This window comes from Antedon bifida, chromosome 7, assembly GCF_963402885.1.
Source record: "Antedon bifida chromosome 7, ecAntBifi1.1, whole genome shotgun sequence".
NCBI classification, from domain to species: domain Eukaryota; kingdom Metazoa; phylum Echinodermata; class Crinoidea; order Comatulida; family Antedonidae; genus Antedon; species Antedon bifida.
In genome coordinates, this window is record NC_136232.1 from 13238166 (window position 1) to 13253768 (window position 15603).

The 15603-nt window shown below is 32.5% G+C and overlaps 1 protein-coding gene across 1 annotated transcript; it reads right to left on the reverse strand.

Annotated features, from left to right (window-relative positions):
* Positions 1 to 2600: 2600 nt before the first annotated feature.
* On the reverse strand, positions 2601 to 15596 carry LOC144848177 (serine/threonine-protein kinase 40-like). Its single transcript, XM_078704880.1, has 8 exons — positions 15436 to 15596; positions 13612 to 14928; positions 13006 to 13140; positions 12269 to 12502; positions 8635 to 8803; positions 6899 to 7043; positions 3759 to 3878; positions 2601 to 2971 (listed from the first exon to the last, which is right to left on the reverse strand). The coding sequence occupies exons 2-8, from the start codon at positions 14860 to 14862 to the stop codon at positions 2692 to 2694; spliced, it is 2334 nt and encodes a 777-aa protein (XP_078561006.1). The 5' UTR covers positions 14863 to 14928; positions 15436 to 15596; the 3' UTR covers positions 2601 to 2691.
* Between the last annotated feature and the right edge of the window lie 7 nt (positions 15597 to 15603).

Sequence of the window (15603 nt, forward strand, 5' to 3'; positions counted from 1 at the left end):
AAGGGACATTTAGTTAAGAAAAGTAGTATATAATAGTAAGTGGCCATCTACGCACTACAGTGATGTCCAGACTAGTGGACATCAACTACGCATTAACAATGCATGTTATCTTTAGGAAGTTCACCACACAGGAGCCCTCTAAAGGATGCTGCAAGCACTTGATAAGTGTAAACATAGCCTACGGCTGACAAGATTTTATTTCCTACAATAGAATAAACCAACAACCCAAGTGCAACTCTTACTTTATAAAGTTCAGTGTCATTAATTTGTTAGGTTTGTATTCACCAGTCTGAAACCAAGACCAGTTTTGAAACAAACAAAAATGTGTGCAATAGTGACTAATTTTATGTGCAACAAACTTAAAAAATGTACACAGAATTATCTGCACATACCTCAAATAGTATACATACAAAAGCACACACCTCCAATAATAGTATGTGTACTACACTGACTTTGTGTGCGCTTCCTATAATTGTGTGTACACATACACAAATATGTGTCACACAACTGCATGTTGTGTAAAATACATACAAAATTATGTGTACACAACTCAAATATCTGTGTACACATACAGAATTGTGTGCACACAACTACAATGGTGTGTATCGCATACATGAGTGTGTGCACATACCTCCAATAACAGTATGTGTACAAATACAGAATAATGTGTAGACAGCTCAAATGGTGGATGTCAAGAATTATGTGCTCACATCTCAAATAATATCGTGTGTAAACATACAGAATTAACCTATATAGTTTGCATCACAACAATTATTATGTTCACACACCTCCAATAATAGAGTGTGTACAAATATAACATTATGTGTGTGTGTGCACATTATAACATTATGGGCCCAAACTACCAAAAATATACATACAAAATAGTTGGTGCACACATTTAAAAGGCACTGACATATAACTGAAAACTTAAAGGCGTCACTGATAGCTTTTTATACCATTACATGATAATTTGGATTACCAGCCCAAAACAGTGTGAACACATGTTAAAGCCATATGCACATACAAATACCTATTTATGGCCATACCAGCTAGAGATAGTATTCTATAATATTAAATATATTTCAGATATATATATGGAAACAAATATAATTTGTATAGAATATGTAAAATTACAGTAATGTAGAAGAGTGTATATAATTCCATGTATTAAAGCTAGAGTTTTCACAACACTGTACATCATTGGTGTAAGAACTTATGTACAGTCTAACAGTTATTTACCCAAAAAGGGTATTTATTTATTTTTTTATTTAAGTTAATAAAGCATGGTTTGCAAAGCTAAAAATATTTGTACATAAAGTAAACACAATAATTCAATTAATTAATTTAGTATTACAGTAAATAATTAAATTAATAATAATAATAACTGTGTACAAATAATATAGACTTATAAAAACAATGTATTACAGTACTGTGTGTGTTGCTTTTAGTAAATACTGAAATAAAACCACACAATTCAAGTAATATTAATGTAACAAAGATATCTGGGTAGCTATTCATTTCCCACAATTCATTCTACTAGCTACAAGAAAAAATTATTATTATTTTTATCATTAATATTTACTTTTATGTTTTCTTTTCTAATGTTTTCTTTAATGACGCTATGTTCTTCATAGCATAATATTGAAGAAAGAAAAAATGATAAAAACTTTCATTAAACCATACAATGTTTGGTTACATTATTTGTAATAAAAAATGATTTAATATACAACATTGTGGTCAAATTATTTTTTAAATTTAAAAAAAGTGATTCAATACAATGGTTACATTATTTGTAAAAAAAATAATTTAATACACAATGTTGCGGTCACATTATTTGTAATAAAAAAATTATTTAATATACAATATTGTGGTCACATTATTTGTAATAAAAAAATGATTTAATATACCATGTTTGCGGTCACATTATTTGTAATAAAAAATGATTTAATATACCATGTTTGCGGTCACATTATTTGTAATAAAAAAAATGTTTAATATATACCATGTTGTGGTCACATTATTTGTATATTGGAAAACAATTGTTTAATATACAATTTTGTGATTACATTATTATTGAAAAAATAAACCAATATTATTGAGATATAATGAGAAATTATTTTTGAAATTTAAAAAAAGTGATTCAATACAATGGTTACATTATTTGTAAAAAAAATAATTTAATACACAATGTTGCGGTCACATTATTTGTAATAAAAAAATTATTTAATATACAATATTGTGGTCACATTATTTGTAATAAAAAAATGATTTAATATACCATGTTTGCGGTCACATTATTTGTAATAAAAAATGATTTAATATACCATGTTGTGGTCACATTATTTGTATATTGGAAAACAATTGTTTAATATACAATTTTGTGATTACATTATTATTGAAAAAATAAACCAATATTATTGAGATATAATGAGAAATTATTTTTGAAATTTAAAAAAAGTGATTCAATACAATGGTTACATTATTTGTAAAAAAAATTATTTAATACACAATGTTGCGGTCACATTATTTGTAATAAAAAGATTATTTAATATACAATATTGTGGTCACATTATTTGTAATAAAAAAATGATTTAATATACCATGTTTGCGGTCACATTATTTGTATATTGGAAAACAATTGTTTAATATACAATTTTGTGATTACATTATTATTGGAAAAATAAACCAATATTATTGAGATATAATGTGTCGATGTGTAATCATTTCTGCTTGGGTCAGAGGTCGAGCATCATCTTCAACTCGTCTGATTTGTGGCATACCTATGTGTGAAGTAATTTTCCTGATTGATGCTAATGGCTTGTGTTCTACTTTCATTGAAAGCTCAGCCTTTTTTAGTTTCGTCTCTAGTTCGGTTGGTTCTACTTGCTGCTCTTCCTTCTCCTCGTCTTCGACTACATCATCGATGTCTGGAACAACTTGCAGTGTATCCTTATGTGACCGCATACTGTTCCTAAAATCATAGAAAACAACTTTTATAGCTGCTTTATAGTAAGGCCAGGGAGTTGAATTCCTGGAAAGGCTAAGGAAAAAGCATTATGGTTCTCATCAGCATCTCACTGCAAAGCAGACCTCTCAGCTTTCCCGATAATGGCAGGAGTCTCCCGATAATGGCAAGAGTCTCCCGATAATGGCAAGAGTCTCCCGATAATGGCAAGAGTCTCCTGATAATGGCAAGAGTTTTCCGATAATGACAGGAGTCTCCCGATAATGGCAAGAGTCTTCCGATATTGGCAAGAGTCTCTTGATAATGGCAGGAGTCTCCCGATATGTTAAATTCATAAGAGAATAGAAAACATACCAATATCGGTCCGTAAGATGTTTTATAACATGCGTTGTTTAATAAGTGAAATAATGAGTTGGCACCGCATTTTTCGTCTTCGGCAAGCATTATAGATGCCAATATTTTTGGTTTTTTCATAGCGCCTTCTATGGGGATATATATTATTATAGCGCCCTCTATAGTTCCATAAACCTCTCTATTTTCATTTTCCAAAGGTCGAAAAGTCAATAAGTATGCAGCAGACTAGTTAGGGTATGTTCAGATCGATCAAGAACACACGTCCCAATATCTACACATGTGCACAATGAACTAACATGACATAGTTTGGTCGTCGGTTGTTGCAAATCAAAAGCTTCCAATTGTTCATTTCCCATGGCCTAAATGTATTTAATTTAGTACTGTAGTAAAAGTACTGTACCATTGAGACAGGGTGCACTTAAAAATGTATTAAACCTACCATATAGAGAGAGTATTAGATAGAGCATCGAGTACTTGTGAAGCAGTTAGCCTTCTTGTTGGATCCAACACCAACAGACCACGTATCAATGCACAATTACTCTCTGATACACGTCCATCACTGTAAAAGAATAAGATATTCTTTGTAAAATACTTTAATAAACACTTAGCAGACCAAAACAAATGGTAAGAAACTTAAATAAAAAATCTAGTGTATGCAGATCCCCATATTTCACACCAACAGCAGTATATTTGCACACTTTAACTTTATGTATTGTAAGCAAGTATTTCAGAAAATTGTAAGTTTAGCTCATCAAATACCTCTTTAGTCTTACATTTTTATTGTGTTAGGAAAAGTTTTAAAGCCACAGTATATGAATTTTCTGACATTTAAATAAAAACAAGACATACATCACACATTACTAAGAAACAGTCAATGCATAATTAAAGAGGTCAAACAGCATGTTACAGAAGTTCATGCTCTACATAGCCTAGACACCTTTCACTCATACTACAAATCTAATTATAGCCAACCTGTCTTTCTTAATTATGTAAATAATTAATGTACTGAGTGATCAATTACATGCAAGGAAGATTTACTCTTCAACAGGTGGGGCAATGACAAAGGATAGAGTAACAAAAGCATTCATATAGTAAAGTGGTAACTGAGTCACAACCACTTCTTTATCCGTTTTTGACAAAGACTTGCTTCATTCAATTCCTGGATGATGTAAAAGTTTTAATTAATTGATTGCCAAACATGAATGAATTTGCCTTTCTAAACAATTTGTATAACTATAATAAACTTAACTAATGAATCTATAATGCACTACTGCAAATACACGAAATTTAAATGTAATGGTTGTTATAGTGCCTATTCAGACATTCATTGCATTGTGACAGGTTGTAGCAATTGCAGGACTCGCATACAGTCGCAATGCACAATCGTGTGTTTAAGTTTACCAATAAATAATCAATATATCGCAATTTTAGACTTGTTATGATTGATGCTACAACAACCTGTATTACACCAAATTCCACAGAGCACTAGAATGGCTTAAAATCCATCTATACAAACTGGTTTTTTTAAAATGTTTTTTACTTTTAAAATGTTTTGTAGTGAAGTCTATTTTCACACTTAATACGAATTAAATTAATTTGGAAACTAACATACACTACTTAGAACTACAGTGCATTAATCATCACACTAAAGTGAAAGTATGACACTAACAGCATTAAAAAAAATACATTTAAAAAATTGTCCATGATACAGTAGACTCTAGAATCTGCCTATGTTACTGAAAAATAACGACACAATAGATTAGTTTGCCATTTTATAGTATGGTAAAATTTACTAACATTTAATATAATATTATTCATTTCTTTTCTAAAAAAATCATTGAAATATTTAGAGATTTTTATTGTTTAATTTAAATTCAAAGTCACTAAATTATCTTGAATGAATACTCTCTGAATGTTACTTGACAGTAAAATATCAATAAATTATTTCTGACTTTATTATCAGTAACATTCTTCTGAAAATAACCTAAGAATCATTGTGTGTTGTCAAGATAAACTGAATTTTGAAAGGAAAGCCAGAAATAATTTATGTTATTAATAGTTACTGGTACATCATTCTTGTGTTTTAGTTTCTATATTTCTTTGCACATCAGCTTTAATACCTAATACTGTGTAATTAAAATCTTCCAAAAATCTCCGAGAACCTCACAAATTTTCATTTCAATCTCCTGAATATTAACAAAATCTTCAAAATTTTGGCTTAAGATAAGAACATTTTTTCAAACCTCCACATTTACTACTCTTTTAGAAAGTTATTTCTGTGTTTAATACAATCCCATACTATAATTACGTTCAATTAGCTAGAATGCACATCGTACAGTACCTCTGGTAAACATTGAAATACCCATTGCCTGAGGTATTTTGTGATGAATTTAAAATGTGCGAAATCTATTAAAACGTGCTATTAAATGATATTAAAACTACCAAAATTAAATACGTCTGTATTTTACAATAGGGTTAATCCTAACCATACATATACTTGACATTTACTGTAGACCTACAGTATGATAAAGTGTTCCATGCGTACCTTTCAGTGTGCAAAAGTCTAAAAGTTTTTAGTTGGTAAACATCTGAATTATATTCAGTGGCATGTACGATAAGTACGAAATAGTAGCGGCAACAAAGTGGGATGCGAGTTCCTTCAATTTTAAAATTCCATCAACACTCTACTTATCTATATAACACAGTTGGATGGTCCTTTTTAACTACATATTATCTTCATGACAGAGAGAGGGCAATCAATCAACAAAAATGCTAAAGAAATCAGTTATTTTTAAATTTAAAAAACACAAACTTGACATAACTTTTATCATAATTTACAATTAATTCTCTACTTCCAATGTTAAGATACATAATTATTAATGACCAATTTTAAAACCAAAATGAACTGTAAGAAAGCCTAGGGATAATTCTATTATTAACTGCACTTAAGATCCAAGACTAAATTAATCTAATACCAACAACAAGGTCAGTAAATTACAAAAATAGTTGAATATTAATGCTTTGCTATTATGAATAATTTTTTATCCTATATATCCTCTTTGAGACTACTTGCAGCCTTATTTAATGAAAAATAATAAATTACAAATTTGTAAGGCTTAAGAAATTTGCAAGCATTTCAAAGGAAGACACAAATTAAATTGATCGAAAATGTGAAAGAAAACGAAAATGACTTGAAAATTGAAGGTACAAGTAACTATTTCTTTAAAGTACTTGACAAGTTTCTAGACTTAAGTTCAATGACATTAACACATACTATGTCTAAGGCCTATATATGATTTATCTTGCTAAAGAAGAGCAACGATAGGTAGGTGGATTTAGAGAAGGGCTCTAGCCAGCTCCAGTTCCTATGTTTAAAAGGGGAAAGGGAGGCCTCTTCTATGAATAGTTTTTCCACTCACACTACAGACAGAAATCATTGAAAGGAGATGTAGGGTGGGGGGAATAGGGCTAGACCAACAAGTTCGTAAAAAACCAAGTTCGAAAAAAATCCTATTATTTTATTAGTGTGTTATCAATTATTTTTCAATTAAAAAAAACTAAAGAATTGAATTATCTTACTTTGGAATTGAAAATTCTGCAGCCTTTATTTTACGGAATAATTCATCTGGAACGATATCGTAGAATGGAAACTGACCAAACAGCATTGTGAACAGAACGACCCCCAAAGCCCACATATCACTTGGCTTTCCAAGGTATGGTTTACCTGAAAAAAAAAACAACAATGGTTTTACATAATATACATGACAGACTAGAATTACATAACATTATTAACAATGTTATGCGCAGAGAATTCTAATTTGTAAATTAAGCAGGTAAAACTGTTGTGCAATTTGTAATCTTTCACACAAAATGACATGGATTGCATTGTAGATTGCAATGTGAAAGTAAAAGCCTTCTTCCTGTAAACGTATTCTTCATACAAAAAATGTTTCTGAGAAAAATAGTGGCAACTGAAGTACTGTAGTGTAAATGGCTAAACTGTATATCGGGCAATGGTAGGCATACATGTATGATCATCTCTCTGTACAATATTTTTGTGGCGATAAATTTACTGTTTGCAAATTGTGAACACAATTTATTTCAGTTCAAATTGTACAAAAACAAATATCACAATTACTTTTTGTAAACTCCAAAATTTAGTCAGTTAAAATCTGGCATCTCTGCTTACTGATTTATTGCATGTAGACATAATACTATAGAAACTGACAGACAAGCTGTTAATACCATCAAAACAAAACCCATAAATGAGTAATTGATTGTGATTAATTAGTTGGCATTGATGCTATTAAAACAATAAGGGTGTATGAATGACAACAGTTTCACATCAATTGTGAGTTTTTCCATGAAAAATAAACTTTTCAATAAAAATTATTCATTTCATTATTATTATTCATTATTCTACACACATTATTAGTTTAGTACAGTTAACTCTGTGGACATGTTTAATTAATTTATGGAAACTCTGGAATGGAAGGTAAAATAGGGGTTCAGAGCGTAATACAAGGCTAAATTTTAAACAATGCTGTAGTGTATCAGTATACAGTACTGTCTGTATTTATCATAACTAAACTTCCGGAGTGTTTAGAACGTCTCCCTTTTGTAAACAAACAGTCAACTCTCCTAATACCAAACTCTCTGAAAAGCAGACTTTGGTTATGCTCAAAAAGTACCAACTTCTTCTTTACCCTTTAAATATTCTGCAATAATATACATGTATGACTTTAAATATAATTTAAGAGTTTCCAGAAAGCCAAACATATGGCCAAGGATTTCCAGGAAAGTTGATTGCAAAACCAAAATCAAGCAAGCGGCCAATCAAATATCAACATCTTTCTTTCGACACCCAATGTATAGTACTGTAGGATGGCAGTGGCAACTGATTTAAAGTGGAATTTTTCGGATCAGATATTTTCTTCTGAGAAAATTTATCGCTTGGTCATTTACTTCTAACATTTTCAGTTATATTTTTGTTTTATTTTTTTTTAAATTTTGTACAGTACGCATCCAACAGTGAGTACAGTAACTCGCCAATTACAGGATGGATAAACTATTTTATAGTTTATCGTGCTTATAAACTATGTCTCATTTGAGGCTTAGGGAGTGGAGTTTAAAGAGCTGTGAGTTCAACCCTGGAACTAGGTCAGGATTGAACACTGGACTTTGGGATTGGAAGGCAAGCACGTTAAACACCAAGAAGCTACAGCTCCACTACTCCACTTTTATATTTAAAATATAAATAAAAAATTTTGTATATAAATTCTGCATAAAATACTGTTAAGGGCCTTGTGACTTACCACTAAGAACATCAGGACTGATATAAGCAGGGCTTCCCCTTTGATCTTTTAAAAGATCTTTCTCAGACACAAGATGTTTTCCTAGACAAAAATTTGTTAATGTGATTCGGTGAGTCTTCTTGTTTAGAACCATATTTCCTAGTTTTAGGTCACGATGCACAATGTTCTTCTGCAATAAAAAAAAAAATATAAAACTGAACACAGAATTAAAGTAAGGAATTACATACTGCACTGTACACATAATAATTTATAATACTCTAAAGTAAAACATGACTATGTATACCTATAAGGAAACAGTCAATTCCCAAATCAAACAGTTTCAATTTTATTTATGTAACATACAAATCTACATGGAATTAGGAAAAGCTTTTTGATTGATGTTTAACAAAAAACAAATATCATATCAAGTTCAATATACTGTTTAGGTTTTAATGGCCATAAACAAATTCAATTTAAAAGCAATGAAAACTACAGGCTTATATCGCATACAAAAAGCTATGATTCATCTACCCTCATATTGCTTAAATTAAACAACAAATATTTTATTTAAATATTTTTTTCTTTTATATTTGTACCTGTTTGCTTAATAATAACATTTAGTATAACATTGCATCTAATGGAAAAATATAAATCATACTGTCAAAATATAGAAACAGTGGTCATATTCGGAACATGATCTCAAAATCGCGTCAGGCATAGCTCATCTGCGAAAGTTCCGTATTTTTTAGTTGTATGAAAAAATGTCTTTGGCGGGATTCGAACCTGCAACCTCTCGCTTACAGGGCGAGTATCACACCACTGGTAAAATATCTTGTTCGCATGCTATTACAATTAGGACCCTCTGAACTTAAAGTTTGATTTGATTCCTACTGTATCATACAGTCAATATCACTTCTACATTACAGTAGGAACTTGGCACTGTACATTTGCTTGATACTGTACAGTCTGTTTCCAAACAGACTACTGTAGTTTAGGACCACATATTCACTGTGCTGCTGTTATAAATAAATAGTGTTCTAATTGTACAAATAATCAATTGTAATAGAACTTAAATAAAAATAGTAATATCAACATTGTAATATTTGTATTGTTGATATAATTTATTTTTATAAAGAAACTAAAACAACATCTTTTATTTGAGACATCAACAGTAGAGTTCAACTTCAGCAGGTTATTTTTGTAATTGTTAGTCAATGTTCTCATAAAAATGAATGACATGGTCACTTCCTAATGCATTTTAAAATAAATATTAATGAACGCTTGTTACTAATTTTTTTCTGTTATCTAATATTATCTGAAGATAACTTGGTAAATTGCAAATAAGGAAATATGACGAGGTACAGTAGTTTGATGCAATTTACAGTGTTTACTGTGTTTCCTGGAAACTAAACAAATTTCAGAGATACGTGAATTCTATTCTAACTACATAAAATTGACATGGACAGACAAAGCCATTAATGCACGTGTCGCAAGGTGCGCTGTAATGATAACACATTGAAACAGAAAGCAAAGTGAAATCCTGCCACATGGTGATTAGTCATTGCGGTTATGTAATAACTTTCTCAGTTTGTAGTGTATACGATAAAAAAACTAAGTTCCTGCTTGTAGACAAAGAGTTTCTTTTTGTCGTTTCATAGTTAAATTCAAAATATCGACAATGAAACAATGTTTACATATTGAATCAAATAGGTAAATAATTGTAGGCCTACATTTACGACAAAACTGTTATAAAGTTCTGTCTTATAGACACTATGAAACTAGTTTGACAAAAAAATGTGATGTGTCAAAATATGGTAGTGATATCACTCATTAATACATATATGGGCACATCACAAATTTTGTCAAATAAAGTTTGATGTATATTAACAGAGCTTCAGAATGCATGTTTCAGTGGAACCGTAATTACGTAGCCATAACATCGGCAAGGGTTGAGGCTCACTCGCTCTATGGTTCTGGTGGTAGAACGAGTCTTCTCGGATAAGGACTATAAACCGTAGGTCCAGTGTACACATAGCTCATGTGCACTTTAAAGAACCTAGTACATCTTTAGAGATGAGTAGGGGGTTACCCCGGTGTACTAGTCCACACAAACACAGCCACTGTGCAATTGGGACTGGACCGTTTTTAGGTGTTTACCACCTGTTGGTCCCGATCCTTCACTAACAGTGTTAGTGAGAAGTTGAATAAATAAAATAAAACAGTTATATTAAGCAGTATAAATGTTTAAAACCCTAATTATCACAAACTTTAAATAAGAATATTTATATACTGTTATAAAAAAAAAAACAATTTCATGAAAACAACTACACAAGTTAAAATAAAGTACCTTATTAGGGTTGTTGTTATTATTAAGATATTGTCAGATAATTCTACAAAGGTTTTTTTTTTTAACTAATTGTTACTTGAAGAAGGGAAGGTTGATCAGTTATACTGTTTTATTCAGAGATGGTGAGGGAAGAAGGGAAGATTGATCAGTTATACAGTTTTATTCAGAGATGGCAAGGGAAGAAGGGAAGGTTGATCAGTTAAACAGTTTTATTCAGAGATGGCAAGGGAAGAAGGGAAGGTTTATCAGTTATACTGTTTTATTCAGAGATGGTGAGGATGGAAGGAAAGATTGATCAGTTATACAGTTTTATTCAGAGATGTTGAGGGAATGGAAGGTTTATCAGTTATACTGTTTTATTCAGAAATGGTGAGGGAAGAAGGGAAGGTTGATCAGTTATACTGTTTTATTCAGAGATGGTGAGGGAATGGAAGGTTTATCAGTTATACTGTTTTATTCAGAAATGGTGAGGGAAGAAGGGAAGGTTGATCAGTTATACTGTTTTATTCAGAGATGGCAAGGGAAGAAGGGAAGGTTGATCAGTTAAACAGTTTTATTCAGAGATGGTGAGGGAAGAAGGGAAGGTTGATCAGTTATACAGTTTTATTCAGAGATGGTGAGGGAAGAAAGGAAGGTTGATCAGTTATACAGTTTTATTCAGAGATGGTGAGGGAATGGAAGGTTTATCAGTTATACTGTTTTATTCAGAAATGGTGAGGGAAGAAGGGAAGGTTGATCAGTTATACTGTTTTATTCAGAGATGGCAAGGGAAGAAGGGAAGGTTGATCAGTTATAAAGTTTTATTCAGAGATGGTGAGGGAAGAAGGGAAGGTTGATCAGTTATACAGTTTCATTCAGAGATGGTGAGTGAGGGAAGAAAGGAAGGTTGATCAGTTATACAGTTTTATTCAGAGATGGTGAGGGAAGAAGGGAAGGTTGATCAGTTATACAGTTTTATTCAGAGATGGTGAGGGAAGAAGGGAAGGTTGATCAGTTATACAGTTTTATTCAGATATGGTAATAAGGGAGGAAGGGAAGGTTGATCAATTATACAGTTTTTTTTCAGAGATGGTGAGGGAAGAAGGGAAGGTTGATCAGTTATACAGTTTTATTCAGAGATGGCGAGGGAAGAAGGGAAGGTTGATCAGTTACATGATGATACAGACTAAAAAAACAGCAAAAAAAGAAATCAAATATGCGGTCAGTAGGCTATAGAAAATATAACCTTTCATCTTTCACCTCTTGAAATTATTTGTACCATCAAACATAAACATTCATTTTTTGTAACAATACAATCAACTAACATACCTTATGAAGACTTTCAACGATACGCACAATATCATAAAATATGACAATTGTTTCTCTCTCACAGAGTTTCTTTTCTCTTATGACATAGTGTTGAAGGTTGATGTATTGCGGTGTTGTTGTGCTAAAATCGTGAGCCACTAAACAGTCAAGAACGAGACACAACCGTTGCTTGTAACTACCAACTAGCTTCTTATTCTTAGTTGTATCTGTATGCTTTGGTACAAAAGCTTTGTCCTGAGAAATAAAACAAATAAGGCAGTAAAGTTACAATGTTAATCATTTGATAGTTTGTGTCTATTTTCTTGTATTTCTTCATCAAAATATCGTCAAAAAAAACAAAGTAAAAATAAAGAGATGGAACACATTTAATCTATTTTATCATTTTCAAGAATCTGATGAGCAATTGTGGGAAATATATTGACGGCACTTAACAAGTTAAGCTCTGTCTACTCTACCAAACTAGTTTGACAAACAAAAAATGCGGTGTGCTCCAATATGGTAGTGATACATGTTCATATATGGGCACATCACATTTGTTTGTCACATAAAGTTTGATAGTGTAGAATTTAATTTTAAATTGAATAATAATTTTGTGTTATTGGTACTACTATACTACAGCAAGTAAATCAATTTGTTTCCATGTGTTTTCTCTTTTGTTTTTCTACAATAAAAACATTTTAATGTATGTACATGTACTATGTGAATAATTGTAAAGAAAAAGAGAACAGAATTCTCACCTGGAATAATCCGTGATGATGAACTACTCCTTCCTGATTATGTAGTAGTGACAGTAGGGAATATTCAGTATGGAGTAACATCTTTCCCTGACGTTCATCATCACTTGTTTCTTTGGTGTTAGACATTGTCAAAATCTGTCAATAATATAGGTTTCTTTATATTATCAAATGGAATTTTTATAAAATTGCATTTTGGTCATCTAAAGTAACAAACCACCAATGCCATAAAAAGTAAACTACTGTAAAATCCCTCCTTGGGATTTTCTTTGGAACAAACTGGGAAAAATTATAGTTCTTCTTACTTTATTCCCTATTCAGTGGACACCTAAATAAAGGAGACACATGGGTCTAGAAAGTGTCCCCTTAATAGGGATTCTACTGTATAAGAACTCTTCATTCTTCTCTACTCAAACAAAACTTTGAGAAATTCTCAGTGTGTGTCAATATAATCACTTTGTGAAATTAATATGAAACCCCCTTCAATTTCCAATTTTTTACTTATTTTTGTATGCGGTACTGTATTGACAATGCAAAAAGAATAGTGTATACTAATTACAGGCAGAGAGCCATAATATAGATCAACAAAAAGGTGTATTCTGTTATTACCTTTATACAATAGAAATTTCTTGTTCCTTGCTTCCTAGCAAGACATTGAACTATACTTTTAACAGGCGATGATCCTAGTCGTGGGCCTAACAAATATGGCCCAGCCTTTCGAAGCATCTTGAAATTAGTACAGTCATCCGTTTGTTCTGCAGGATCTGGTACTGAACTTCCCGAAGGTGTGCTAGAAGAATTTACAGTTTCGTTGAATGTTACATGAAGAGTTGAGGCTTTCTGTGCAGAGGCTAAACTATGAGTTTCATGAGATGCAGAGAGATTGGCTGGGTTGGAAAGCATTGCTAAAGACAAGGAATGCGATCTGGCTCTTCTTGTTATTCTGGATGTTGATGGATTATGATGAAGATTCACCTCCGGAACCCTGGCATTGGCAGGGGGTCGTTCATCTATTAGAGTGTCGTGACTACTGGAACTTTGCTGCCTCAACTGATGAGGTATAGTGTGTGAGCTGGTTGATGGTGCGTCACCAGAGTTTGGTGAACCTTCATTTGTAGATCGGAATTTACTTTGGCAGCGAGGTGGAATTGCTGATCTATGTACACTTCTTGCAATATTGTAAAAGGGATTTTCGTTAACAGTCATTGCACTTGACTTACTGGAGAGACCAGAAAACGATGCTCTTCTTGCTGGTCTCATACTTTGAACAGGAATGCTCTTGTTTAATGTACCTGGTGGTGTAGTATTGGCAAAAAAGATGCCATTCTGAGGAATTACAGGACTCGGACATGGAATAGGAGAATATAAAGGTGATTGCGGCCTACCCGAGTGAGACATTCGACGAGGTATATGCAAATTACTGCTGTGAGAATTACTTATCCCGGTCACAGTTGTGTGAGAACCGACTGCTGGGCCAGACACTGGGATCAATACCGTTCCTGTGCTTGGTGATGGGTTTAAACTAGACACTGAGATCGCTTGTCTGTATGTAGTTGTATTGTGATGCCGACCTAAAGGCTGATTGTATGGTACACCTGCTGTTAAGAAGTGGGCACGTAATGGTGATGATGGAGAATGGCATGGACTCATCATGTAATGCTGGTGTGAATGACTAGATGGCAACATCATCTGTGAGGAGTCGGTCTCCGATGAATCTGGATTTGACAAGGCTGGGATTAGTGATGGTCTGAATGAGGTTAGATGATCATAGTATGGTACAGCATTGTTTGCAGTAGACTGTTGAGAACGTCGTCTTCGTGTCACTGGTTCTTGGTGACTTACTGTAGCCGACCTCTTCATGATGTTTCAGGGAATATATACAGTTTATTAAGATAAATTAAATATGGTCACCTCAGCATTATGGCCCTGAAAAATTAAGTATTAAAAACTCTTAGCCTAGGCCTAGGCCTAGTTATAGTTTTAATGGTTAAGTATTTTTAGTTAATTAAATTAAGTTAAGTTTTTCATTATTATTTATTAAATAATTAATACACAAAACACAAACTTAAAATAAAAGGAAAAGATCTTAAAAATTAAGTTAAGTTAGGCCTAGTTATTATAATTTAGGTAAATAGTAGTAGGGCCTAGGCCTAGGCCTAGGCCTAGGCCAAAAATCCATTAGAACTGTGTGCCTAGACTGAACTAGGCCCTAGGTACTGTAGCTAGGCTAGCAAGCCTTGGAAACCGGCTAAATAGTACTTAGGAGGGCTCTGGGGCCTATCACTAGGCCTATACAGCTAGGCCTAGGCCTATACAGCTAGGCCTAGGCCTGATACACCACCTAAATATATTAGACAAATTAGACGTTGCTTCTCCTTTTTTTGTGGATTGTAAGATTTGTTCACCACGTAAATAATTACACGATTGACTTACCTGTCAAATAAACATTATCAGGGTAAACACTGTCACTGACAACAACTGGAACACAAACTAATACCCAAAATGTTCAGCAGATCAACAGAAAAATGCAAATTAACGAAACGTCATTTTATCACAGCTAGCGTTGTTTTCCTGCTGAATTATGTGACACCACCACCTCGC